This window comes from Rhinatrema bivittatum, chromosome 19, assembly GCF_901001135.1.
Source record: "Rhinatrema bivittatum chromosome 19, aRhiBiv1.1, whole genome shotgun sequence".
Taxonomy (NCBI): domain Eukaryota; kingdom Metazoa; phylum Chordata; class Amphibia; order Gymnophiona; family Rhinatrematidae; genus Rhinatrema; species Rhinatrema bivittatum.
Genome location: NC_042633.1, coordinates 26995612 through 27022903, shown reverse-complemented (window position 1 = coordinate 27022903; position 27292 = coordinate 26995612). Strand labels below are relative to the sequence as shown.

Here is a 27292-nt window from a genome sequence, read left to right as displayed (position 1 = left end):
CTGCTTGCAGCTTGGGGCCTGACAGCTATGCTCAGTAAGCTTGCCGAGTTGTTAGGGAGCTGCGGTGGTTTGCATTATTGAGGGATGCAGGGTTGGGCGTGGGGGTTTCGTTCCAAAAATAAATTAGGCAGGTTAAAAGGGCCTTATGGAGTTAAATGAACACTTGCCCTGCTGAGTTCCTGATTTTAGGGACCCGTTTTTACTAGGCTGGCTGGAATTTAGGAAGCCTTCGTTTTATTTTCAGCTTAAAGCTTAGGCTGCCATGTTCAGCTGAAGTGTTGTGTAACTTTGGATGCCTAAAACTAAAGCACCTATGTTGGGTGCTTTTTTATTTTTTTTGAAAACTGACCCCAATGTTTCTAAGGGCTGATGGCAGTGTTCAGTTTCATATGGGCTTGTGGCCCAAGCTGCTAACTCCCATAGGGGAAGCACTTTTAGGATCAGCCTTTCCCCTGGGAAAGGCATAGTCAGAAGAGAGGTTGCTGCCCCAGAGGTGAGCTGCACAAGTCTAGGATGCTTTCTTATCCACGGTTGTTTGGATGTATGGATTTAACAAACGTATAACCCACCTCCCGGGTTTGGTTCAAGTTGCCCAAGAGTAAGCAAGCTGCGCAGTTGTTGGGTTTCTCTTCCAGCTGCAGCATACACAGCGCCCCCGCTTGGGGGAAAGGCCACAGAATTAGCATTTTACAGTCTGCCGCAGCCTCGACGTTCCTCCGTCCTGTGAGCAGAACTGCAGGGAGCCGCTTTCAGTGGTTCACCCCCCTTCCTCGGGGACGTTGGAATGATTCTGATTCTAATGCCTGCCCTGTAGAAGACCTTCCTCTTTATGCAAAGGGTCTTGCGCCTGCATGCGTGGCCCGTCATTCCGCATTTACAGAGACCTGGATGGGTTTTGGAAGGGCTGCCACTGCCGGTGTCCCACGGCAGGCAGAGCGGGCATTTATGCTCGGTTTATAGAAGCCTTGCTGACTGGCGCTCTTGCTGACTCGTTTCCCCTTGTGCTAATTTAACCCTTTTTGCTTTGATTTTTTTTTTTTTAATATCTGCGACCATGTGTCCAATATGTGCACGCAGCTTTCTGGGTAATTTAACAGCATGGCAGACTGCCGATCCTGGGGGCATTTCTAGCATACAGAAGCTGATATACCGGAAAGACAGGGACTTTCTCAAGAAGATAGGAAAAAATGGGTGCGCTGTTCCAATTCAGAAGGGACCCTTCCCAGTTAAAAGTTTGGAACTTATGTCTTAGGTTGAGAAAATGCTTTTTACATGTGGTACGTTTTTTATTTGCATATAGTTTAAATATTTAAAAGCAATATGGTTTTTTTTTTTAATAAGAAATGACCCTTTTTTTTTTTTTTTTGCATAGTCAGATGTGAAACTTTAGGCCGAATTCTGTCTATTTGCCACACAGTCGCTGTAGAGTTTTGAAAAGGCTGCCAGAGAATTTGCTCGCTCTTGCTGTCGGGAGGCAACGGGGGGGGGAGGGGCGCTGAGTGTCCATTTAATGGACCGCGGGGGGGTCCTGTCAGGGCTTGGCTATCAGAAGTGCTGAGAAACAGAGCATAAGGGTTAATACCAATGTTCCTTCTGCAGGGCGGAAATGGTGGTTCCAGAGTTCCTGGAACTTTTTAAGGAGAGAGCAACGGCGCCTTTCTTTGTCTTCCAGGTAAGAAGCTCTTTGAGGTCTGAAATTCGCAGCCCATTCCGTGGTGCTCCTTAGATTCTTGACTTATCTGCAGCCTCTATAGGGCTGATGTAGCTCTGGCACGTGCACATGCATACTGCTGTTCAAATGATTGGCATTTTGGAGGCAGAGGGGGTCACACGTGCCTACTGACAGAGGAGAGAGGGGTTTCCAGGTCAGAGATGTGTCTGCTGTCATTGCTAGGCTGAGAAGTCACTGGGTCTCGTATAACATGACCACAATGGGATATATCTTTGTGCACTGAATCTGCTCTCCACCCACTGGTGCTGCTGTAGGCTGCTCTACTGTCTGCCATGATCCTCTCATCCCTATCCTCTTCCCTGGCTCCGTGTCCCTTCAGGGGTTGTGTGTTATTCAAAAGGCTTTTCACCGGTGCTCCTGGTCTGGCCCTATCTCATGCATTCTCCTTTCCTAATCATGTACTCTTCTGTCTATCCCTTGCATGAAGCAGGCCTCTTGTGCCTAATGGCCTCTTCCTTTTCGTCCTGCAGACCAGTCCACCCCTGCAGGGATTCCCCTGCTTGTCAATAGGTGGGAGGCAGAGAACGTTTTCCATGTTTTTTTTTTGTTTTTTGTTTTTCTGCTTACGTCACTCTATCAAGCCCATGCAATATCATTGCACAAAAAACTGGGCGCACGTCTTTTGAATGCGCACACATCCACCTATCCTGGGCGCTCGATGCAACAGGCAAATGAGCTGCCGCAGTCAAAGGGAAGCGTAATGGATGGTTTGTGCGTCCCTAGCATTCTGTATCGGGCGCCCAGGAGAGACTGGTTGTGTGTCCACAACAGCCTGGCCAGAGCGCCCCCCCATCAGCAGGACTGTTCCTGATTGGTCCTTTTCACTGACACTTGTCAGTGAAAAGGACCAATCTCCTTTCAGGACAGCCTTCTGTCTGAGGAAAGCAGCAGAACACGGGGGGGGGGGGGGGTGTGTGTGGATTATTCTTGTAGCTCCAGACGATCATGGTATGCGGACCTATTGAGGCTGAGCAGAGATGCGCCACTAAAGCTAGGGAAAGCCAAGAACTGCTCGGGCACGGCCCAGTCAAGTGGGGAAAGTCAGTCAGATCATCGTTATCTTGCAACTTGGTTCTTGAGAGGGACAGGTTAGAGGAAAAAAAGGCTATTCCAAGGCAGTAGTGGCCACCTTGTTACGGTCTAGAAGGCATGCTACTTTCCGAGCATATGGTCGGGTCTGGAAGGTTTTTGAAGAGTGGTGCACAAGGCAGAGAAAGTTTCTCCAGAGGCAGCAAAAACAAGGGAAATCTTACAGTTTCTGCAGAATGGCCTAGAAAAAGGGTTAGCCCTGGACACACGCAAAGTGCAGATGGCAGCATTGGCTTGTTTTAGAGGCCAAATACAAGGAAGCTCTCTAAGGTCTCACCCTGACATGGCATGCTTCTTAAGAGCAGTGAAATACATGCGGCCGCCGAAGCACCAAGTAATACCCACGAGGGGTAACATTAAAGGACCTTACATTGAAACCAGTCTTCCTAGTTAGCAATAAGCTCAGCCAGAAGAACCTTGGCGAGCCAGGTCTTGTCCTGTAGGGAGCCCTACCTGTCAGTTCACAGAGAGCGAATAGCTATTCGTCCCGTGCCATCCTTCTTGTCTAAGCTACTGGTAGAATTTCACACAAACCTAGGAGATTGTTTTACCAGCACTGACAAGGATGCAGGGGGTGAGACGGGAGAAGCCCATGATATCACTACTGTAATATTCTTTATTAGAGCAGAGTTGTATGTGATGTTCCATCAGTTTGGGCGTTACCCCTGGTGCGGTAGCTTTTCAAATCATTGTGTTGGGGATGTACTGGCATTTTTTTGTTTTTCTTCCTCTGCAGGTGTTTTGTGTTGGGCTCTGGTGCCTGGATGAGTACTGGTATTACAGTATCTTCACCCTCTTCATGTTGGTGGCCTTTGAAGCCTCCCTGGTGCAACAGCAGATGAGAAACATGTCAGAGATTCGCAAGATGGGGAACAAGCCCTACATGATCCAGGTGAGTCCCCAGCTGGTGTGTCAAGAAACCTCTGAAGAGGAATGCAGGGGTGTTGGGTGCAACTGAAGGCATTATTAAATGTCTGTGTTACTGTCTGCTGAGGATTCTTGAATGTTTAGGGCAGCGGTGAGAATCTGAGGTATCGTAAACTTCCAGGTCTTCATAGAAACATACAGTATGATGGCAGGTGAGGTCCCATCTAGCCCGCTCCGTTTCTTTCCTGCTGCAGTGTTATAGGCCACAGTTTGATCTTGGGGGACTTCAGTTCTTCACAGCTAAAGATCCTCTTCATGGTATCCCATGCTTTCTTGGATTCTGGTGTCATTTTTGGCCATTCCGTTCAGTCGTTGGGAAGAAATATTTTTTATTGTTGTTCCCGCTCCCTTTGAGCCTGAGGACTTCTTGTAAGGGCAACAAATCTGGTACAAAAGCTGGAAAAAATGCCAGGCAAATGAATTCATCAGAATCTGTTGGGTTTTATTAAGTGTCTTCATATATCGGCTATGTGCTTATTTCATAATTTAATTTCTGTTGCAAAATCAAGAGAAGACACAATTATTGTGCGTCATTTGCAGAAATGAATGGGATTGTGCGTTAAATGTGCTTAATTAGTCTGCCTAATTATTTAAGTTGGAGTAGATTGATGTTTTAACTTGGCTTTCAGCCCATTGCTTATTGCTTTTAGGGCATCGTTGAATGCAAGCTATTGGCACATGCTACTGGCCTATTTCCAAACCAGAATGGTCAGGTTCTGCATCATTATATTTGATAAGTGAGTTCTTAGTATTCTCTGGCTGCAGGATCAACTGGAGGAAAAACCTGAAGTGATTCGTCTTACTGGGTGGTTGTTCAGTAAAAGTGCACAAATTGTTAGCTTTAAGCTCGCATGGTTGCATTCTAGCTTCATTACGATGTTGTAAGGATGTAGCGGTCACAATTTTTAATGATTTGCGATAATTAGGTAGAAAGATACTTTAGTTAAAGTCACCTTTTCATTTATGGTGGTGAGGGAGGGTTGGAATCCTTAAAATGGTTATCCCGCCTCGGATTTCATTGCGTTTTAAGTATGGTCCCTATCTTCTTCCCTTGTGACTTGTTCTGTTACTGCAAGTAGGTTTTTAATTAAATCGTTATGTGATGCTGGCAAGACACGGAGGCGTAGCACTTCCCTAACTGAAAATACCCACAGAGAAAAGTGGCACTTAGTGTTAAGATTTTCTGGGTTGTCCCAGAGCTGAGTTTAATCTTCCTAGTTGCTAAGCAGGGAGATTGCGGCTGTGGCCATAAATCCGCCCTCCCCCCCCCCCCCCCCCATGATCCCACTGAGGGGATGGCTCATCCTTGCATCAGTTAGGAGAATCGTGACAGCCTTCAAAGGCCCACGTGTTAACCTCCAGTGTTCCAGGAAGATGTGACCGCTCCTCCTCCTCCTCCCCCTGCAATATCGGCATCAGTTTTTTTTTATTTCTCTTCAACAGACCAGCATTACAAAAACATTTAGACATACCACTTCACACCTGTCATTAATCAACATCTCTCCGCACGCTTTCTTAAAATTCATACACTTTTTAATGTTCCATTATTTGGCTTGGGTCATAACCTCCCCTTATCCATTCATGTCAAATGTATTTATTTTATTTATTTATTTAAGCGTTTTTCTATACCGGCATTCAAGATTAGTATCATTTCATGCTGGTTTACATTAGACAAGGGGGGTGTAATATAAATAACTAAAACAGAACTGTAACAAGTGTAATGAAGAAAAACTCTGAAGTTACAATAAAACAGGATGCTAAAACTGGGTGGAGGAAAGTCTAAAGGAACTTAACGGTAAGAGCCATTATTCACAGTATTATAAGAATGTCTGATTGTGGTTGTCGTTAATATACGATTCAGATAGGGTCTGGAAATGCTTGTTTGAACAACCACGTCTTGAGCCCTTTTCTGAATGTTCGAAGGCACGGTTCTTGACGAAGTTCCGGTGGAATGGAGTTCCATAGAGACGGTCCAGCTGTAGAGAAAGCTCGGTCTCTGAATGATATATGTCGGGAGGTTTTGGCATGGGGGGACATGTAGTGAGTCTCTGTTAGCTTCTCTAGTAGGTCTGGAGGAGGTATGTTTTCTGAGTGGGATTTGTAGGTTTAGTGGAGCTTGGTGATGGATGGCTTTAAATATTGTGGTAATGGCCTTATGCATGATTCTGAAGTGAATTGGCAGCCAGTGTAGGTCTTTAAGTATGGGAGAAATGTGGTCTCTTCTCCTCGTGTTTACATCATTTCTCAACAGATAACTTTGACTGAAAAATTAACTTGCTTATGCCAATGATTTAGCATTATTCCAAACTCAAATATAAAGTGTCCGTATATTTTTACTCGATGATATATTGAATGCTTGGGGACAAACCTCTGCTGTATTTCTATGCACTACTTATAATAACAAAACTTATAGACAACAATTTTTAAAGGGGGAAGTGGAATGTTTCATACATTTTTCGGGCATTACTGGCTTGTAATGCCTTTGAACTGGTTTAATCATAAACTTTCCACCTCCGACCTTATATGATTTTTTTAAATTTATAGAGTGCGCTATAAAATCTTTGGGAGATTGATTGCTGTGGTTGCATGTCTAAATTGTAATGATAATACCGACTTATGTAAGAAACCGTTTTTAAAAGTCCACCCGACAAGGCCTTGTTTCTGACCGTGTAACGGTCTTTCTTCAGGGGATGTGAATGGACTTAATGAATAGTCAGATTTACTTATTTATTTAACAGTTTTCTATACCGACATTAAAATACACATCATATCGGTTTACATTATAACAGCAGGTAGAAAGTACATCGAATGGGGAGATGGGGATGGAGAACCAGCAGGAACAAGAGTTAGAGGGGCTCTAACAGGGAGCCCGAGGTAAAAGTTAAAATAGAAGAGGGGGGAGGGAATGGGAGCTATTTACATAGGGAGAGTTGGATGGGTGAAAATTAGGGGGCTTAAATAAAAGGATGGGGTTACTGAAGACTCTCGCTAGTGGTTGAACTGCTCCTATGTTATCGTGCTGTCGCTTCCGTGTGTCGTGGAAGTATATTTTGGAGGTGTATAGATTTTTGGTTTGTCAATGATTTAGCATTGGCAGCTATTTCCACGTTAGTTGCTAAAGTACATCAAGCTGCATGAATCAAATGTGCCCGATATCTGCTTAAATGGTCAGCTTTCCAAATGGAAGAAGGTTGTTGCTGGAGTACCACAGAGATCGGTATTGGAACCTGTGTTTAATATATCCGTACATATCTGGAAAGGGGCATGACAAGTGAGGTGATCAAATTTGCCGATGGCAAAATTATTCACAGTTTTAAAACCGTAACGGATTGCGAGGAACTTTAGAAAGGACCCTGTGAGACTAGAGATGACACTTAATGTAGAAAAGTACAAACTGATACATATAGGGAAGAATAGTTCAACTACAAGAACACAGCACTGGGGGTCTGTATTGGGAGTCATAACTCTGGAAAGGGACCTTGGAGTCTTTTTGTGGGCAATATGTTGAAATCCTTTGGTGCATGCTACTGGTTGTCAAGAAAGCAAACAATGTTAGGAATGACCCTAAAAAGAATGGAGACTAAAGCAGAAAATATCATATTGTCTCCATATCAAGCCATCTTGAATATTGCATGCAGATTTGGTTGCCCCATCTCAAAGACAGGGTGGAATTAGAAGAGGTGCAGAAGAGGGCAACAAGAATAAATGGGATAGAATATCACTTCCATAATGAGAGGCTATGCAGACTAGACCTCTACAGCTTGGAAAAGACATGGCTGAGGGGGGACATGATAGAAGTTTATAAACTCCTAAGTGGGGTGGAATGGGTAAAGAGAACAAATAATACTAAAACAAGGGGACACTCCATGAAACTAACAACCAGCAGATTCAAAACAAATCGTAGGAAGTTCATTTTCATTCAGTGCACTATTAAGTTATGTAATCTGTTTCCAGATGACCTGATCAAGGTAACTAGCATAGTAGGGTTTATAAGAGGTTTGGGCAAGTTCCTGGAGGAAAGGTCTATAAACACATTTGCATGGTAGACTAAAGAAAGCTTTTGCTATCCCTGGGAGTGAGTATTTATTTATTTATTTAACAGTTTTATATACCGAAATTCTTGTAAGGGTTTACAAATCAGTTCGGTTTACATTGAACAGAAACAGTGCTTCAGTAAATGAAAGCAATTACATTGAACATTGACAGAGCTTCAAATGTGGAACAATTACAAAGAACTAAAATAAAATATCTTATTAACCAAAAACAAGCAGAATAACATTTAACATTTGTACAGAAAACAATGTCTCAAAGAGCGTAAATATAATACATATGTGATCGCAGAGGCTTAGGTCTTGGACTAAGCAACAGAAAACTAGGGGTTGACGCTAAGGTATAGCACCAAACTGAAATCTTGGAACAGAGGGGCATAAGGGTGTCACTGTACAAATATAATAAACGGCTAGTGGAGTGAGGATTAGGTATGTGAACCGTAGTGAAGGCAACAGGAGCTAAGTAGAGGAGCAAATCTGAACATGAAATTTTTGACTAAGGAGATATAAATGAATAGGAAAAGTGTAAATACTGCTGAGGAACGGGGAGGAATTTAATTCAGAGGATTATCTGAATGGGAAAAGGCCTGATTGAACAACCAGGTTTTGAGTCTTTTCTTAAAAGTAACCGGGCAGTGTTCTAGCCGTAGGTCTGGAGGGAGAGAATTCCAGTGTTTTGGACCAGACGCTGAGAGGGCTCTCATTCCTGAAGTTGTTTTTTGAAAGGGAACTTGGAGGGTGTCTTTATATGCTGCTCTTACCGGCCTGGATGGTAAGTGCAGTCTGAGAGGGAACTTGAGATCCAAAGGTGTGATGTTGAAAATTGCTTTGTGGGTGATGGTTAGAACTTTGAACAGTATTCTGAAATTGATAGGGAGCCAGTGGAGGATCTTCAGAATGGGGGTGATGTGGTCCCATTTTTTGGATCTGGTTAGAATCCTGGCAGCGGCATTTTGTACCATCTGTAATGGCTTGATAGTATTTGCAGGGAGGCCGATCAGGAGTGAGTTGCAATAGTCTATCTTTGAGAAAATGATTGCCTGAAGTACTGTACGGAAGTCTTGGAAGTGGAGGAGAGGTCTGAGTCGTTTTAAAACTTGGAGTTTGAAAAAGCAGTCCTTGGTGGTGGTGTTGATGAAGCTTTTGAAGTTAAGTTGTTTATCCATGAGGACTCCTAAATTTCTGACTTCGGAGGAGAAGGAAGGAAGGGTTGCAGGAAGTGGGTTAAACTGTGTGAAATTGCCGTCGTGTGAGATAAGTAGATATTCCGTCTTTTTTGTGTTCAGGATCAAGTTAAGGCTTGATAGAAGGTTGTTTATTGACTTGAGGCAGGTGTCCCAAAACTCGAGGGTTTTGCTTAATGATTTGGTAATTGGTAAGAGAATTTGTACGTCGTCTGCGTACAGATAGAAGATTAGATTAAGACTAGTGAGGAGATGGCAGAGAGGGAGGAGGTAGATATTGAAGAGGGTTGGGGATAGCGAAGAGCCCTGGGGAACTCCCAACGTAGAGCCGACAGGTAGGGATTCTTCACTGTTGATTTTGACCTTGTAGGTCCTGTTTTGAAGGAATGACTTGAACCAGCTTAGGGCGGTGCCTTTGACGCCGATGTCCGATAGACGATCTAAAAGATAGGCGTGGTTCACCGTGTCAAAAGCCGCAGAAAGGTCGAGGAGAATGAGAAGACTTGGTTGTTTTTTATCCAGACTTGTGAGGATGGTGTCTGTAAGTGTGATTAAGAGTGTTACAGTGTTGCGGGCTTTTCTGAACCCGAACTGATATGGGGAGAGGATTTTGTTGTTGTTCAAGAATTGTTCAAGTGTTGTTCAAGTTGTTCAAGTGAGTAACAGGAATTAGACCTACTTTGTTTTCTGCCAGAGACTTGTGACCTGGATTGGTCACTGTTGGAAGCAGGATGCTGGACTCAATGGATCTTGGTCTGACCCAGTATTGCAATTCTTATGTGAGGGTGTGATTTGAGGAAATTGATGGTTTGGAAAGGTTCTCTAGGGCAGGGGTAAGCAAACGTTTTTTGTTTTTTTTTGTGCTTGTCCACATTAGAAGTTATCAACTGCAGCAAGGGCTGGGGTGGGAGGGGTCCTCCTCGACAGAGCAGTCAAACCCCTCAGTACTTGCTGCAGGCATTTCAGTATCCAGCAGACGTCAGCCCTGTCATTCTTAGCACCTGAGGGGAGCCCCTTCAAGCCTGGATCTCAGCCTCTACCAAAATCAGCAAAACCTTCAACTCAAGAAGTACAGTGCCTTTTTCCAGCTAGCATATTACCTAACTTCTGGCAGAAATGCAGAACGGTAGGAATATCTGGTGTGGACATCTACAATTGATTAAAAGAACTTATCTGAAAACCTTATGATAGGAGTTTACTAGTTTCATTGTAGCAGCATAAGTATAGCAAGGTTTAATACAGAACAGATATTTGTTCTTTTTTGTTGGTTTTAGTTTTAGTTTCACAGTGCAAAACACTGTAATGAAAGAGAAACAGAACTTGTATGCATGATCTCCAAGCCCAACTTTGCACTTGTTAATTATGCAATTGCCAAACTAATTAACCCAGCTTGAAAGGTAGTTAGGTCAGTGTTATCTCACACCTAACTGTTCCTAGCCACTCCTCTAGAAGTCAGGATCTGTCTTAACACCACAGGATGAGTCCAGTAAAAACTGAATGGTGGACGACGGTGAGAACCCAGAGGTCTCTCGGATGTCTCCATGAGATATACTCTGGCAGAAATAGGGTAAAGAAGGTCTTAGCTTTAGTTATTTCAAGGGATACTTGGCCAGACTCCTGCTTCACAGTAACGGAGCAGGTGGTGCTGAGTAACTTGCAGTTTCACCGATGTAGTGAATTACAGCAGGCAAAGCTCTGGGGTAATCTGTGGGGAAAAGCCACAGTCTGTATACAGTTGTGCTCATAAGTTTACATACCGCTGGCAGAATTTGTAAGATGTGTAGCATTTTAAGAAAACATGAGTGATCAGACAAAACTCATCTGTTTTTTAATGTTTCAAATTAAAACTGTTATGCATCCCAGAATAGCACAATCGTTAAACCATAGCAATAAGGGACATAATAAAATGATCTCCCCCCGGGTCGCGGTAGGAGGCTTCCATGATCCGGGCTGAAGAAAACCAGAATTATAAGGTACAATAAGTAGGGGGGGGGGGAGACTTGGAGAGAGTGTTTTTGAATAAACATAAATTGGACCAGGGAGAGAGAGTCACAGACCCTGGCCATTTTAGTAAACCGGGCAATGCAGGGCATTTTCGGGAGCAGGCGGCAGGTACAGCCTGCGAGGGAGGGGCTGGTTGGGGCTTTTCTTTTTCTTTTTTTCTTTCTTTCTTTCTTCTGCAATTAACCAGCTATAGTTGTTTGAATATAGCCAGTTAAGTCTCTAGTTACTTGGCTGAGATTAGCTGGATAGCTTTAAACATAGCCGGATATTCAAAAGAATTTCTGTCTGTTTACCGTTATCCGGCTCATGGTTTAGCTGGACAAACTAAATTGGGGATGTTCAGGAGGACGTTTATCTCGCTGAATATCCAGGACAAGATATCCAACTTAACATTGGCTGGATTACTTGTCCACTAAACTTCCTAGTGAATATGGACCGCTTTTATTTTTTTTTTATATTTATTTTATATTCATTTAACACATCCTACGTTTGTGGTGGGGGGGATACAACGAACATACTTAAAATCATACGAACAACAAAAATACAATACAGGTGAAGCCTCATTCAAAGTGTGACACAGCCATATCAGCATATCGTGGAGAATGAGCTCCAGTTAGATATTAAAAAGCCGATACGATTGATAAATCAAAACCAAATGACTCGCCCCAATGTAGCCATGGTGGTGCTGTATCCAAAGACCCAATTGTACAAAGCTTCTAATTGCCCTGTTAACTGTTTAAGTTGAAAACCTGTTTGAATAAAAACATCTTTTTAAAAGACTGAGTGCAGCTTGCAGATTGAGGATGCACACAAGAAGTGGTAATTTAATTGAGAATTTGTTGCTGAGCTTGATTCTTTGTTATCCTCCTTGCTCCTTAGGTTTACAGAAACAGAAAGTGGAGACCAATCTCCAGTGAAGAGATCATACCCGGCGATATCGTGTCCATAGGTAATGTATCGCCCACACCCCCAGCAGAGCATTCCCTATAGGCAGGCCCCTGGGCGCCTGGGATTTCACAGCCGTTGGATAGGCTGCAGGAGCCTGGAGGCAATGCATTCTGATACTTTCCTCCTCCCCAGCACAGATCTGGCATCAAGGAGGAGAGCAGTCAGAGCCTATTGGGCTGTTTCCTCCTCTCTTGCCACCGAGGCCTGACTGCATCGTTCAACCGAGTGGCTTATGTGTTCAGCCACACTGTTGAAAACTGCAGTCGGGACCTAGTGACGAGAGGAGTAAGCAGCCTGATGTGCTGCCATTGCTCTCTTCCTGCTGCCAATCACCATTGGGAGGGGGAGGGGGGGGGTGCAGGTGAGGAATACTCGGGAAGGTTTGAATAGAAATGCTTGGGGGGTGGGTTGAAAAGAGGTAAGTGAATGGAATGGGGGGGGGGGGAGGAGGAGTGAGGGGAGATCCGAAAGTGTGTGGGGAGGAGGGGGAAGGAATGAGGGGCTGGGGTGGAGGGATGCTGGAGTAATTGGAGGGAGTGTGGGGGCGGAAGAATGAACAGCCTTCAATGTTGTCTAAGTGCTATACCAATTTTTTAAAATAAGGCAAGAGGGAATGAGGGGATTTGAGGAGCAGGGTGGACAATGAGTGAAGGGGTTGGGGACAAGTGTGGGGATCTGAGGAGGTGATTGGAGGGGCTATGAATCAGGAGAACAGATGAGTGTGAAAGAAGGAATGAGTGTTGAGAAGGATGGGGGTGCCTGACTCATCCCTCCCTCTTCTGATCTGGTTCCATTTCCCCAATCCAGGATCCCCTCGTTCCTTCCTTTTTGAACCCGTTTATCTTCCACTCAGTCCTTTTCCTTCTAATCCCAGCAATTCTTTCCCTAGCTATCAATTGCTGCTCCCTGCAGGCTACCCCCCTGTTTCTCTTAAGGGCAGTAACTGCCACTCCGTGCAGGTTACCCCCCTGTTTCCCGTAAGGGTAGTAACTGCCGCTCCATGCAGGCTACTCCCCTGTTTCTCTTAAGGGTAGTAACTGCTGCTCCATGCAGGCTACCCCCCTGTTTCCCGTAAGGGTAGTAACTGCCACTCCATGCAGGCTACCCCCCTGTATCTCTTAAGGGTACTATCTGCCACTCCGTGCAGGCTAACCCCTGTGTTTCTCTTAAGGGTAGTAACTGCCGCTCCGTGCAGGCTAACCCCTGTGTTTCTCTTAAGGGTAGTAACTGCCGCTCTGTGCAGGTTACCTCCATGTTTCTCTTAAGGGTAGTAACTGCCGCTCTGTGCAGGTTGCCCCCCTGTTTCTCTTAAGAGTAGTAACTGCTGCTCTGTGTAAGTTACCCCATGTTTCTCTTAAGGGTAGTAACTGCCACTCCATGCAGGCTACCCCCTTGTTTCTCTTAAGGGTAGTAACTGCTGCTCCATGCAGGCTACCCCCCTGTTTCTCTTAAGGGTAGTAACTGCTGCTCCGTGTGGGTTACCCCCATGTTTCTCTTAAGGGTAGTAACTGCCGCTCCATGCAGGCTACCCCCCTGTTTCTCTTAAGGGTAGCCTGACCTCAGTGCCAGGAAAAATAGTGGAAAGTGTTCTAAATATCAAAATCACAGAACATATAGAAAGACTTGGTTTAATGGAACAAAGTCAGCATGGCTTTACCCAAGGGAAGTCTTGCCTCACAAATCTGCTTCACTTTTTTGAAGGCGTTAATAAACATGTGGATAAAGGTGAACCGGTAGATGTAGTATACTTGGATTTTCAGAAGGTGTTTGACAAAGCTCCTCATGAGAGGCTTCTAGGAAAAGTAAAAAGTCATGGGATAGGAGGCGATGTCCTTTCATGGATTACAAACTGGTTAAAAGACAGGAAACGGAGAGTAGGATTAAATGGACAATTTTCTCAGTGGAAGGGAGTGGGCAGTGGAGTGCCTCAGGGATCTGTATTGGGACCCTTACTTTTCCATATATTTATAAATGATCTGGAAAGAAATACGACGAGTGAGGTAATCAAATTTGCAGATGACACAAAATTGTTCAGAGTAGTTAAATCACAAGCAGATTGTGATAAATTGCAGGAAGACCTTGTGAGACTGGAAAATTGGGCATCCAAATGGCAGATGAAATTTAATGTGGATAAGTGCAAGGTGATGCATATAGGGAAAAATAACCCATGCTATAATTACACAATGTTAGGTTCCATATTAGGTGCTACAACCCAAGAAAGAGATCTAGGCATCATAGTGGATAACACATTGAAATCGTCAGCTCAGTGTGCTGCAGCAGTCAAAAAAGCAAACAGAATGTTGGGAATTATTAGAAAAGGAATGGTGAATAAAACGGAAAATGTCATAATGCCTCTGTATCGCTCCATGGTGAGACCGCACCTTGAATACTGTGTACAATTCTGGTCGCCGCATCTCAAAAAAGATATAATTGCGATGGAGAAGGTACAGAGAAGGGCGACCAAAATGATAAGCGGAATGGAACAGCTCCCCTATGAGGAAAGACTAAAGAGGTTAGGACTTTTCAGCTTGGAGAAGAGACGACTGAGGGGGGGATATGATAGAGGTTTTTAAGATCATGAGAGGTCTAGAACGGGTAGATGTGAATCGGTTATTTACTCTTTCGGATAGTAGAAAGACTAGGGGGCACTCCATGAAGTTAGCATGGGGCACATTTAAAACTAATCGGAGAAAGTTCTTTTCACTCAACGCACAATTAAACTCTGGAATTTGTTGCCAGAGAATGTGGTTCGTGCAGTTAGTATAGCTGTGTTTAAAAAAGGATTGGATAAGTTCTTGGAGGAGAAGTCCATTACCTGCTATTAATTAAGTTTACTTAGAAAATAGCCACTGCTATTACTAGCAACGGTAACATGGAATAGACTTAGTGTTTGGGTTCTTGCCAGGTTCTTATGGCCTGGATTGGCCACTGTTGGAAACAGGATGCTGGGCTTGATGGACCCTTGGTCTGACCCAGTATGGCAGGTTCTTATGTTCTTACATTAGACTCAATACAAAGACTCTTTACTTAATAGATCTTGGGTTACTGGTGCCACTTGATGGCTTAGGAAATGAGGCTCCCATTCCTCATCCTGACGTCATTTGAACCAACATTGGTTCTGTTTGGTCTGGGTGATAGTCCCATGTGTGGAAAAGAGGTCAAGGACCAAGGCTTCACTTTGTGAAAGGAGGAAGGGGGCCAGTAGTCGAGGAATCAGGTATTTCCTAGCGCGTAGCCAGATGGACTCCGGACCAGTGGGTTATGTGCTCTTCTGCTAGCAGATGGGAGACGGAGCCGAGTCCATCTGTCTACACTAAGGAAAACGAAATTATCAGGTAAGCAGTTTCTCCATTGCCTTGTGAAATGGCTATGCCCTTTAAGAGGAGAGGAAGGGACAGAAAGAGGTCCCTAAAAATACAGTTTAGTAGGAGAAGGCCAAGGTTGGGATGGAGTGGCTTATCTTTGAGGATCCCCAGAAGAGAACAGGAAGAAGTGTTTTCTGTAACTAAAAGGCCCAGTAGATTAAACTTTTTTTTAAAAAATCCAGAAATGATTAGGGATTACTAGTGCTGAAAGCAAACCGATGTTTACATGGTGTGTATGAAAGCATGTTTGTATGTCGGCATGTGTGCGACCTTTTTTTGGCTTATGCGGTGAGGCTCTAATCAGGAGTCAAGATTGCCCGGAGGTGATAAATCTCTGGAACTGAGAAAGACGAGGAGAGGAACTTTGGGGATGATCTTGGAGAACTGTAAGAGGGAAAAGAGGGACTGACATTAACTTGTTCTGAATGCCTCGTATCGCAGTCTTTGAGCTTTGTTCCTGCTTCGGATTTAGGCCACTTTTGAAACCTCTCCACAGATGAAGGTTTTCAGATTATACAATTCCTTACGATTGCAGCCCAGTGAAAAGAGATCTTGTAAAATGGACGTGTGTTCCTCCTGCTTTTAAACAGCTTCATCCTTCAATGCTTTGCTTGCAGGCCGATCTCCCCACGAGAACCTGGTTCCATGTGATGTGCTGCTGCTGCGGGGAAGGTGCATTGTAGACGAAGCCATGCTAACTGGAGAATCGGTGCCACAGATGAAGGCAAGATGATATGATTTGTTTCCACTGTAATATCTGTGCCTCCCGCTTCCAGCTCCCCAGACAGACTTGCACAGCATTATTTGACAGGTGATGCTTATTGCTCATCTCCCCAACCATAAGAAATTAGGATTTTTCAAATAAAACACAGGAAGGCCTATTGAGTATCAAGCCTGGATACATGATTGATTGCCTATAGCTTGAGTTTTTCTTAAGAATCTAATTATTTAAAAACACAAAGTAGTTGTATAGAGAATGGAGGGCTGCAGGGTAGGCTCTGTCCTGATATAGGATACCCTTTCAGTTTTGGTCTGTCTCCACCTGCTGGACTGATCCGTGGTACTGCAGGAACGAAAATTAACAGGTAAGAACTAATTTTCCTTTGACCTTACTTCTGTTCTTTTTGGTTCAAATATACTTTTCCCCTTCTAAGGTAAAGGCACTTTGTGCGGAAAGATTTTATGTTCAAATTGCCCTTTGCTGAGAACGTCTTGCGATGTTCTGATAGCAAAGAGAGAAGAAAGGGCGCAATATGTGCCTATAGGAAAACCCTTTGATATATCTGGCCAGGATGTTAAATGCACTCCAGAAGCAGAGAAGGAGGGGGCTGGAGCATACACCTCCTTTCAGAACAATGGGAAAAGACAGTTTGGTTCAATGAGTTTTACATCATTTCCTTTTCAGCTTTTCACTAGCTATTTTTGTTCCTTAAATATGACAGTAGATTGAGCTCTTGATGCAACATAGAGTTGCTAACCAGTTCCATGTCATCAAGGACAAGTTGAACCAGTCCTGAGTTTTTTTACCAAATTACGACTTTGGGCTTTCAGAGATAAATTTGGATCCTACAAGTCCATAGATGCAGTGGGGGAGGGGGGGGGGAAACTGGGACTGACTCAACCTGTCCTTGATGACCTGGCACTTGTTAACCTTAACAGTATGTCAGGTTGTCATCACTGGAGCCAAGATGTTTGGTTTCCCCTCACCCTTTTATAATGTGCACTTACTGGTAGTGCTTTAAAGAGAGGAGGAATGAAGGCTTTGGCCTACACTGTGTTACTGCCTGCGCTGTTTGCAATTCATAACCTTTTTGTCTCGGAGAGTGCCTGTTGGGTGAATATTAATCACGTTCCTTAGGCTTTGGCCTGAACCGTGTTTTGAGCTGTGGGCTTTGTGTTTCAGGAGCCAATTGAGGATCTTGATCCCGTGCATGTCCTGGACATGCAGACAGACTCCAGGCTGCATGTCATATTTGGGGGAACCAAAGTAGTCCAGCACACTCCACCTCCGAAAGCCAGCACCGGGTTGAAATGTGAGTACCTCCGTCAGTATAGCAATATTAGAGAGAGCAAGATTTTTTTTTTTGTCCATCAATAAGCAGGGCTGAATTAGCCATTAGATGTGGGCAATGTCATCCGCTGGCACGGAATGGACCTCTCTCACAGATGATAGAACTTCTACTCTACTGAGTATGTGTGGGAATTCCTGCTCTAGCGTTGCCTCATGAACCCCTCAGTCTTTTTTTCGTCTGAGCACCAGAATGCACGTGTACCTCTATCTCTCTGTTTTTCTGTAAAAATACTGAGCCAATTTTTCTTTAAAATTGCTTCGCTGCCTCAGCATCCCCTGAACAACATTTTTCAGTGCCAATTAAAAAAAAACAAACAAAAAACATTATTTTTCTTCAGAATGCCCAGGAAGAAAAAGATCAGTCTGTGGATTCAAGGACTGTGTGGAAAGAAAATATCCACCACTGATGGACATGACCTCTGGGACCAGACCACGACCAGGCTAACTGTTACGGTTGTGGACAGATAACCCCGTGAACCCAAAAACAGAGAGGGCCTGGACAATGGAGGAACTTGCAAAAGTATCGGAGAAGGTGCAGCCTAGTCTGCTTCATTGGGACTGGGATGTGAGCAGGACCTCCTCCAAAATATCTCCCCCATTCGTGGAACAGGCTGGATCCTCGGGTTAGAGTACTAAGAGCAGGAATGCGTCGAAGAAAAAAGTGCTATGCCGCAGAACTATCTGCGCTGCCAGGCACAGGCTGAGCGCGTCGGCATGCGGGGAATTGCCAGCATTATCAATGCACAGTGAGCTGGTGCCGTCAAGCCCCGGAATACTGCTCCTTGATGCCTTTGACCAGTAAATGAGTCAATGGCGCACCCTGCCGCAGGACTCCCTACACAGTTGCATATGTGACCAAGATTAACGAGAGTAGAAGGGGATTTCATACCCCTGCTCCTCAAAACACCAGATCCTATTTATTTTCTAGTTCCTCTAATGTCCCATCAACCAGAGTCCTGAGGATGTACAAGATTTGATTCCAGTATCGGATGTCCGCCACCCACGCGAGGTCAGAGGGCACGTCCTCCTCTCTGCCAAATAGTGGAGTTAGTGAAAGATTTCTTTACCTCTGGAGTGGCAGAATAAAAGGTGGGTCTCCCTTCCATGATATCTGCTTTACCCCTACAAGGAAGAGTCCGGTATCTCTAGTCCACCTGGAGGCTCTATCAGAACTCCCACAAGGTGGTTCTAGCCCAAGGCATTCATTTGCAGTGGATTCCAGCCAATCAAAGGATGTATGCCAGGGCTATATCCTTCCATCGTCATCTCTGGGCTCCTGCATTACTGTTCCCTCACCTCTAGGTGCTGATGGGAAGGGTTGATAAGGTCTCCCCTCTGGAACACTCGTCTCCACCAGAAAACCTTTCCTGCTCCGGGTTTCTGGACAAGTTGGGGAACGTGCTCCGAGTAAACGTGCATAAAAGACAAAGATCTTCCCGCCGACATTCTGGGTCTCCTCCAAATTCTAGAAACACTAGTGGAGCCAGCTGCCATCCCAGACAAAAGTGGGGAAATGCACCTTGAAATACAGACTTCAAAAATCCCTAGGCTTTGGAATGGTACAGTTGCCCTATCAATCAGTAGCTGTGGAATTGGCTCTTAAACTTAAACTTGGAAGCTGAACCAGCTTCCAAGTTCAAGGTCCTTGTTATTATGTAACTTTTGCTTCTCTGCTTTTGTCTCCGCTAATTATAAAAAAGTTGTTCCTTATGTTACGTTATGTTATACTGATCTACCCCTGTTCGATGTAAACCGACCTGATATGGTATTCAACCTTGAAGGTCGGTATAGAAAAAATGTTAAATAAATAAAATAAAAATTAAAAGAGCGAAGAAAATGAGTATATATTAAAGTAGGATCCCAGGCTGTTGGACAACTGTGCCAAAAAGATGTTTCAAAAGCTCCATGCTTAACGCACATATTCCAGCTGACCAGTTTGACATAGGACAACACTCGTATGATTGTATACAAAAACTGAAATCTTTTCTTGCAGCTGGTGAAAGCAGTTTCATACCCTCAGCCTCTTCTAGAGGCTGAAGAGTGTTTATGCCATCTTAATAGTTTTGTCTGAGACGTTCAATACTGCCGCATGGTTCTCCTCAAACTCCATTGGAGCTCGCTGCGTGGCCTGGTTGAGAGGCAGTAGCCCACCAAAAGTTGGCGGACGTGTCCTGCTTGGATGATGACCTTTACGGGGGAAACACTTAGCACAAATTTAAAGAATAGCACGTGGCAGCGCACTCCCTTTCCCTGGGACTGGAACTGCTGCCTTCTGCAAGGGCAGATGGTCTGCGCTTTTAAAAATAAAATAAAACAAAGAGCCGAAATCTATCCTGCACGCACAATGCAAGTAATACAAAAGGAATCTGCCAATCCAAAATTTAAACCGCTTTTCACCAAACCAATATTATTTTTTAGATTTTTTTTTTGTATCAATTTTGTGTATTATATATTAAAACCGCATCGGCAAGCCTGACAAACGTGCTTTGTAATAATCAAAGCCGTCCAGTCCTTTCAATCATTTGCGGTTAAGAGGATCACAAAAGTGCTTCGATGTTTTTGACAAAATGATATTTTTCCTACAGTCTGCCTGTCTGTGCCCGTGAGTAAATCTCTTGTGGTTGACGCGACAGCGGCCGATGTTTCGCAACAACAAGGTGCTTCATCAGGAGTCACTACACAGGGACTGGTAACATTGTGCCCAAACGTGTATTTTGTATTTGCTACGCTTTGAAAAGACCATATTTTCAGAGACACCCCTTCTGCAGTTCCAGCGATACAGGATGCCGTCTCTACTTCCGCAACAGCAGCAACTTCCGCCTTTCACTTCACAGCAGGCATGCTGTCAGCAAAAATATACAGGGCAAGTCCAGCCCAAGCCTGGACTACGTTTTTGACCTTTATTCTGAATCCAGCAATTGTCTACTGTGATGAGGGAAAGAATCCAGCACTACCTGGGGGAGTAGTACAAGATCACCCAACATTGCCAGATTCTCAGGATTGTGGATGCCACTTGTGTTTTCTCCCGGCTACCCATGCTTCCTCATTGCTCAGCCTTCAATCCTTATCGCTCTCGACGCAACTCTGCCTGTTGGTGAAGTCAGTCCTCCAATAGTAGGTGCTAGAATCAAGCCATCTGCATCACCATGGCTAAGGGGTTCTACTCCTGCTGCTTCCTCATCCCAAACAATCTGGGGGACTGAGACTAATCCTGGATTAAAGACGCCTGAACCGACGTATTCTCTGGGAAATTCAAAATGAATTTCCTCAAAACAATCCTCCCCTTCATCCAGAATGGGGAATGGATGTGCATTCTGGATCTAAAAAAAAATATTTATGCTCATATTCCCATCCATCTCTCCCAGTGGCAATACCTACGCTTTACAGTAGATTTTTCCTACTTTCATTACAAAGTACTGTTGTTTGGCCAGTCAGCAGCACCAAGGGTCTTCATCTAGTGTTTAGCTGTAGTAGCAGTGCATCTGTGGCATCAGGGCATCCAAGTCTTCCCTTATTTGAATGACTGGCTTATAACTGTGAAGTCACAAGGTGGTGCACTAACCTCCCTGCAGAAATCAATATGACTCATGCAAGAATATTATTATTAGATTTATAGCCTGCCTTTCAGACATTTCAAAGCCAGAAGTCTAAAAAGAAAGATGGGAGAATTAGAATGTAGAATACGGAATTAAGTAGTAGACATAATTTGGCATCTCCAAAGGCTTGATGGATGGAGAATAACCAATGGGATACTGCTGTACGAGGGTGCAAATTCACTGGGGATTTAGTCTCCTGCAGGTGGGTCCTGCAAGAGACTAAATGCACAGTAGAATCTGTATGGGTGGAAATTCCATGTGTGATGGGGAAGAGTGTAGCGGTGGGGGTATATTACCATACACCTGGCCAAAATAAACAGATGGACGATGAAATGGTAACAGAGATTAGGGAAACTAATACATTTGGCAGCATAGTAATAATGGGAGATGGCAGTTACCCCAGTATTTGGGTAAATGTAACATCACAACATGCTAGGGAAGCTAAGTTTCTAGATGAAATAAATGACTACTACATGGAGCAGTTGGTTTGGGAACTGACGAGAGGGAGGATCCATTTTAGACTTTAATTCTTAAGGGACACTGGATTTGGTACAAGAGGGTAACGGTGGTGGGGCCGTTTGGCAACAGCAAACCTAGTATCATCAAATTTGACTTAATGACGGGGAGGACATTAAATAAATCTATAACTCTAGCTTTACATTTTCAAAAGGGAGACTGGTAAAATGAGGAAAATAGAAAAAAAAAACAAAGCAATAAAGCAGGCTTACTTATTTGGTCTCTTCATTTCATAGCTGTCGACAATGGCTGTGTGGCGTATGTTTTAAGGACTGGCTTCAACACTTCTCAGGTATGGAAAAAATGTCTTGAATGTTTGCTTTCTTTCAGTCATATATTGCAGGAACATTCAAGAAGAGGAGGTTTGTTTTGACTTTAGAATTTTATAATAAAAAATCTTGCAGCATTTCTCAAACAAACATGAAAAGACCAAGGGGGTTTCTGCTTTGATGTTCCCGAGGAGAAGCTGCAGCGATGCACTGAATTTTGCACTGGGCATAGTTTGTGTCTTTTGGGTAAACATTCAAAATCTAACCTTGTGGGAAAGACTGAAAAAAAACAAAAACTTTCTGCTCAAATCAGATTTAAAAACAAAATTCTTGGCTTGCTGGTTAAATAATAGCATTTATTGTGGTTTGAACTGAGTGGATTTTCAGCCTTGTTTTGTTTTGCTAGTTCTTGAGAATTTGCCCATTTACTGATGGTGGTTGTTTTTTTGTTAATAAGATTGCAAGTTGTATATTGTCTTGTGCAGTTCTGGAAACTGTACCTCCAAAAGGATATAGACAGGGTGAAGGTGGTCCAGAGAAGGGGCCACCACACTGGCGTAGGGTCTTCATCAATGAGATGAAACTTAAGAACCAAAACATGTATATTGTAGAGCAGAGGCAAAGAGGAGAGGATATGGTAGCAACCTCAGTTATAAATAGTATAGAACAAGCAGGCATTCTTCAGTGGAAAGGGGATAAAATCTGGCGTGGTACTAGGAAATATTTCTTCACAGAAAGGGTGGCAGGATGTATGGGAGAGCTTTCTGGGTTAGGGGTAGTCGGCCGCGAGGGAGGCTAAAACAGTAATAGAATTAAAAAAAATAAAAAGCATGAGGATCCTTAGCACAAAGTAGCAAGGGGAAAAGAGATCCAATGAAGTCTGTAGCACTGCAAAACGTTGGACAGACTCGATGGATCCTTATCTGCCGTCCTATTCTAAGTTTCTGTGAATGAGATGCATTCAAATGCCAACAGCAACATATAGGAGTCTGTGGAATAAAACTTGTGTAAAACCAATTTTAGCATGTGCTTGGGGGGAAAAAACCACGTAATGGACACATTAAAAAGCTCCTTAATGATTGGAACAAAAAGATTTAGCTTGCAGATGGGGAAAAAAAAATGTCAGGAATAGTGTGCTCACACCGATGTGCATGGAAAACCGAAAATGCACTGGCTAAATAGCCCGAGCAGGTTGATGATCAAGGGCCAGCTAGATGGCTTGAGCATGCTATAAACTGAGCATTCTCGGTTCTCTCTTCCTCTTGGATCCTCCTGCAGGTTTCCAGTGGGCATACAGCTGCCCGGTGCATGGGGCAGGAGACCTCCTGCATTTCAAACGAGGAGGTCGCGAGGCAAGCAGAGAATTGGCATGAGTTGTGTGTTTAGAACCCCTGCATTATGTGTCAGTAAGGATCTTCAAGGAGCGGTGCTGGGGGACAAGGGGGGGAGACCTGGCAGGAATCGAGCCGCCCTGACCCCTGATCGTTCCCTCCCTCTGTGTAGGTACTGCCATGGTAGCATCACTCATTCGGCTCCTGCCTCAGACATGAGCTCTGTACTTAAACCAAAGCAATTTGTCAGCTTTAAGAAGCTTTTGAGGTGCAGACTGCTCCATGTCAAGCCTCTGAAAGCCTACAGTAGTCTTTGGCTATGCTAAAAATGTCAATGCCAGTAACGACTTTCTCCTTTGGCAATCTCTTGCTTAGAAATACCTTTGCAATTTGTAAAGAAAGGTGGATTTAGTTTTTAAGTGCTCTGTGGTGGTTGTGTATTCTCTCCCTCTCCGTGTCTGCTGGGGCCCTGTGAATTGCTTTCTTTATTTGGAGGGAGAGGGAAAGATCAGGGAAGCCCCATTGGCTAGTCACTGACCTTTGTGGGCATCTCCCTGATTTTTTTTTATTAGCCAGGGAGTGGTGCTATTCCCCCCCCCCCCCCCCCCATCCCCATAAAAAAAAGGTTGTCATTGACAGACTTTGAAATGCCAGTAGCGGAAGAGGAAAGTGCAGCCTGCCTGTCCGACCCAGCTGTTAAGTTTTCAGCTATCTATTCACTTTGGATTCTCTATGCTTATGTTCCCTTCGTTCCCCAGTTCCCTGCTCTTTGTAGATCCTTATTGACACATAAGATAGGGGGCCCTCCATGTAGACGCCTAGTAGGGCATGCTCGAATTTCTAAAGTCTTTGACGTGAGAGTTCCGTCCTGGCCACACATGATGATTTCACCCGTGTGTGAGGACTGTCATCCTGCTGTTTGTTAAATTTTTTTTATTTAGCAAATTTTCTCTACCGTCGTTCAGACATGCCATCACAACGGTTTACATATTTAAAAGAAATGGAATAAATAAGGACATAAAATGAGCTAAAAGTAGTAAAAAAACAAAATTTAGAGAATGCAGCTTTCCCAGCCTAATTCTGGAGGCACATGTAACTGATCCGGTTTTCAGGATAGCCACAGTGATTATGCACGAGACAGTTCTACCTTTGTTGGATACAGAGTTCATGCGTATTGGTTGTGGCTATCCTGAAAACCAGACTGGTTAGGTTGGACTCCAGGAGAAGAATGGGGATCACTGGTTTAGAGTTAATAGTATTGGTTCTTCAGCGATGAAGAGATTTTGCTTGATAAGGGGGGGATGCCTAAGTGATGTGATTTTTTTTTTCACTTTGATTTTTGGCATGCTTCTCCAATGAAATGTGCCCAAAGAATGGTACAACAAATGCATATCATACTATAAGTACAATCTATAGCATCAATAAACAAATTGCAGTAGTAATTGAACAATAAATATTATAATCAAAATACAATATAAATTGTTCAACAAAAGAAGGCCAAAACCATTAAGACTCAATAGGGGTCTCCAAAGGGACCAACTCCTATGGCTCACCCCTTTGGCAGCAGCTTGTTTTGAGAACTGACTAAAGTTCTGGAGAGGTTTATTTCTTTTGAATTATTTTAAACAACTCCCTAAATGGATGGTGATTTTTGAAGAACTTTTAACTTGGTGGGTCTTTTTTTTTTTTTTTTCTTTCATTCAAATATAATTTTTTTTAACTACTGTGTTTAACTGAAGTCTTTCGGGGAACATTTTTTTCAAGCCTTTTAATTCCTTGTGACTTGAACTCGATGGGACAGTAAGAGCTGAAAATCTGCTGGCTTCAAGGTCAATCTGGTGTGTCCCCAGTAAAGGTCAGAAATGTGCATTGGAGTCTGATGTGGAACAAGGGTGTGTAAAATAAATAAATAAATAAAAAAAATCCTTTCTCTTATAGGGTAAACTGTTGAGGACCATCCTATTTGGTGTGAAGAGGGTGACGGCCAACAACCTGGAAACGTTCATTTTCATCCTCTTCCTTCTCATCTTTGCAATTGCTGCAGCTGCCTATGTGTGGATTGAAGGTACGGTGACCGCTTGCCTTGGTTACAGAACCATCTTGAGTCTGTAGCTGTTCTCAAAGATGGCTCTTCAGTCTCTGGAAATGAGATTGATTTATTTTTGGTTTGGTGAAAAATACATCTGTATGGGATATCAGAGTCCAAGTGGAGCTGCTGCATCTTAGGGTTGTAGTGACATTTTACCACAGGTACCAAATACCATTGGTCCACCCTTATAGTAATTTAAAGGGTCTTGATAACCCCAACATGGTGGCCCTAGTGGCAGGCACAAAGGATAAAACTGTAATGAGCCCCCCTGCATGTTTCTATTGGCGTGATTTAGTTCTGATCTAGCAGTTTTTAATAGCAAACTGATCTTAATTTGTTTCATCGTTAAAATCTAATGGCATGCGTGCTGCTCACTCTCTGCGTACAGAAAATTATTTTATGTTCTCCGTCGACAAGTAGTCATGGGTTACCTATAACGTGTGGGGGGGGGTCATCATCTGATAGCACCAAGACGGACCCAGCTCTCAGAGCTCAGTAAAATTACTGAGTTTCTCACACATGCACATGATCTTGTGAGCCCCTTGGTCTGTCTTTTTCCAAGCTTCCATATGGACATGTCCTAGTCTGTCTTAACATCTTTTCATCTTTTTGACCTTGTACCTTGTTACTGCCTTTTTGTTGCCTTTTTTTTTTTTTTTTTTTTTTGCCACTGCCTCAACAGCCCTTTAAACAGAACATAAAAAAAAAAAGAGAAAATCATATCAGTATGAAAAAAAAGCCAAGAAGGCCACCAGCAGCGGCTTCCAGGCCTTCACCTGTGGGTGCTGGATGTCAATCACAGGTAATCACTCAGTCTATCGCTGCATAGGCCTGGATCATGGCTCTTCCAGCTGCTCCAGCTATGATTTCCTGACCTCTAGGGTTCTGCAGCACCGTGCCTGGGAAGTGAAGGCTCCGACAGGTAAGAGCCTGAAGTCTTTGTGTGAGGCTGGGCAGCAAGAGCCACCACTTAACCAGGAGCCAAGGCGTCGTTGAACTCTGTGCAGGAAGTTGAGGTAAAATTCTTCCCCCCCCCCCACCCTCTATCCTGCAAACAAGGGAGAGCTGCCCCCTCCCCACCCGTGGTACCAGTTCCCAGATCCGATGTGGAAGCCATGGGTACCCGTTGGGCACTAAGAAGAGCACTGTAATGATGCGAGAGACTCCATTTGGGGCTGTCCCCCTCTTAGTTGAAGTAAAGATGGTGCTGTTGCCGCATGGCTGCACCAGAGCGAGACCCCTTTTGATGCTGAGGTGTGGGGCATGACCTCAGTGCAGGTCCCATAATCCTTCATGGTGCAGAAGATTTCCATGGCGCCAAGTCAATTGTGTTTTGGGGTTTTTTTTCCGGACCTGACATCAACCATAGCACTGTTTGTGTTCTCTGTGTAGAGCTCAAATTCTAGGGCGCGACTCTGCTATGGCAGAGACCGCTGCTATGGTGCAGAATTGCTCCACAGTTTTACAGGCAGCCCTTAGTGAGGATGGACCTGCTCTGGGTTTCTGAAGAAGACCTCTCTCCAATTCCAGTGCAAAAGGTCCAAGAACCTGTAGGAGCCTTTGACACCTTAAGCCTGGGAGACCAGAGAGGAAAATTAGAACCTCTTTTGTCCAAGAAACTTCCAGCATTGTGATTAAATCCCTCATCTGGGGGGAGACCTCTCGTGTCAGAAGGGGTTCTTACAAAATATTTCCCTCTGTGGCCGATGGCAGTCTTCTCTTGAGCCACTCTCATCTTCTTCGGTTGTGTGGCTTGGTGTTTGTCAGCTGAAGAGAGAATCTTCATGGAGATTCCTTCAGATTTCAACAGTCTTGTCTCGGCATACTTTCCCTCCGGAGGACCTTTGCTATTCCAACCTCTTGGATAAGCTGGCAAAGATGCCCGTGTCATGAAGGACTAGAGAACAATGTCTTCTGGTTTCTTTGGTTTTTTTCAACCTCCAGCAGGCTCTACAGCTATCTCAGATCACAATCTCCTTAAAAATAAAGGTTAACAAACAAAACCCAAAAAAAAATACAGAAGGTGATACCTTAAGGACCTCCAAATGTGGTAGACTATAACATTGTGCTTGCCAGCAGCCCAAAAATTGAATTTACAGACAGGATCCAAGCTTCCCCAGGT

The 27292-nt window shown here is 44.0% G+C and overlaps 1 protein-coding gene across 1 annotated transcript in view; it reads left to right on the top strand.

Annotated features, from left to right (window-relative positions):
• Positions 1-27292, top strand: part of ATP13A1 (ATPase 13A1) — a 90596-nt gene that overhangs the window by 12169 nt on the left and 51135 nt on the right. Inside the window, exons 4-10 of the mRNA XM_029584908.1 lie at positions 1600-1672; positions 3558-3713; positions 11865-11934; positions 15916-16022; positions 17202-17331; positions 21718-21773; positions 25020-25146. Coding sequence (XP_029440768.1) covers positions 1600-1672; positions 3558-3713; positions 11865-11934; positions 15916-16022; positions 17202-17331; positions 21718-21773; positions 25020-25146 — 719 coding nt within the window. The remainder of the gene's footprint in view (positions 1-1599; positions 1673-3557; positions 3714-11864; positions 11935-15915; positions 16023-17201; positions 17332-21717; positions 21774-25019; positions 25147-27292) is intronic.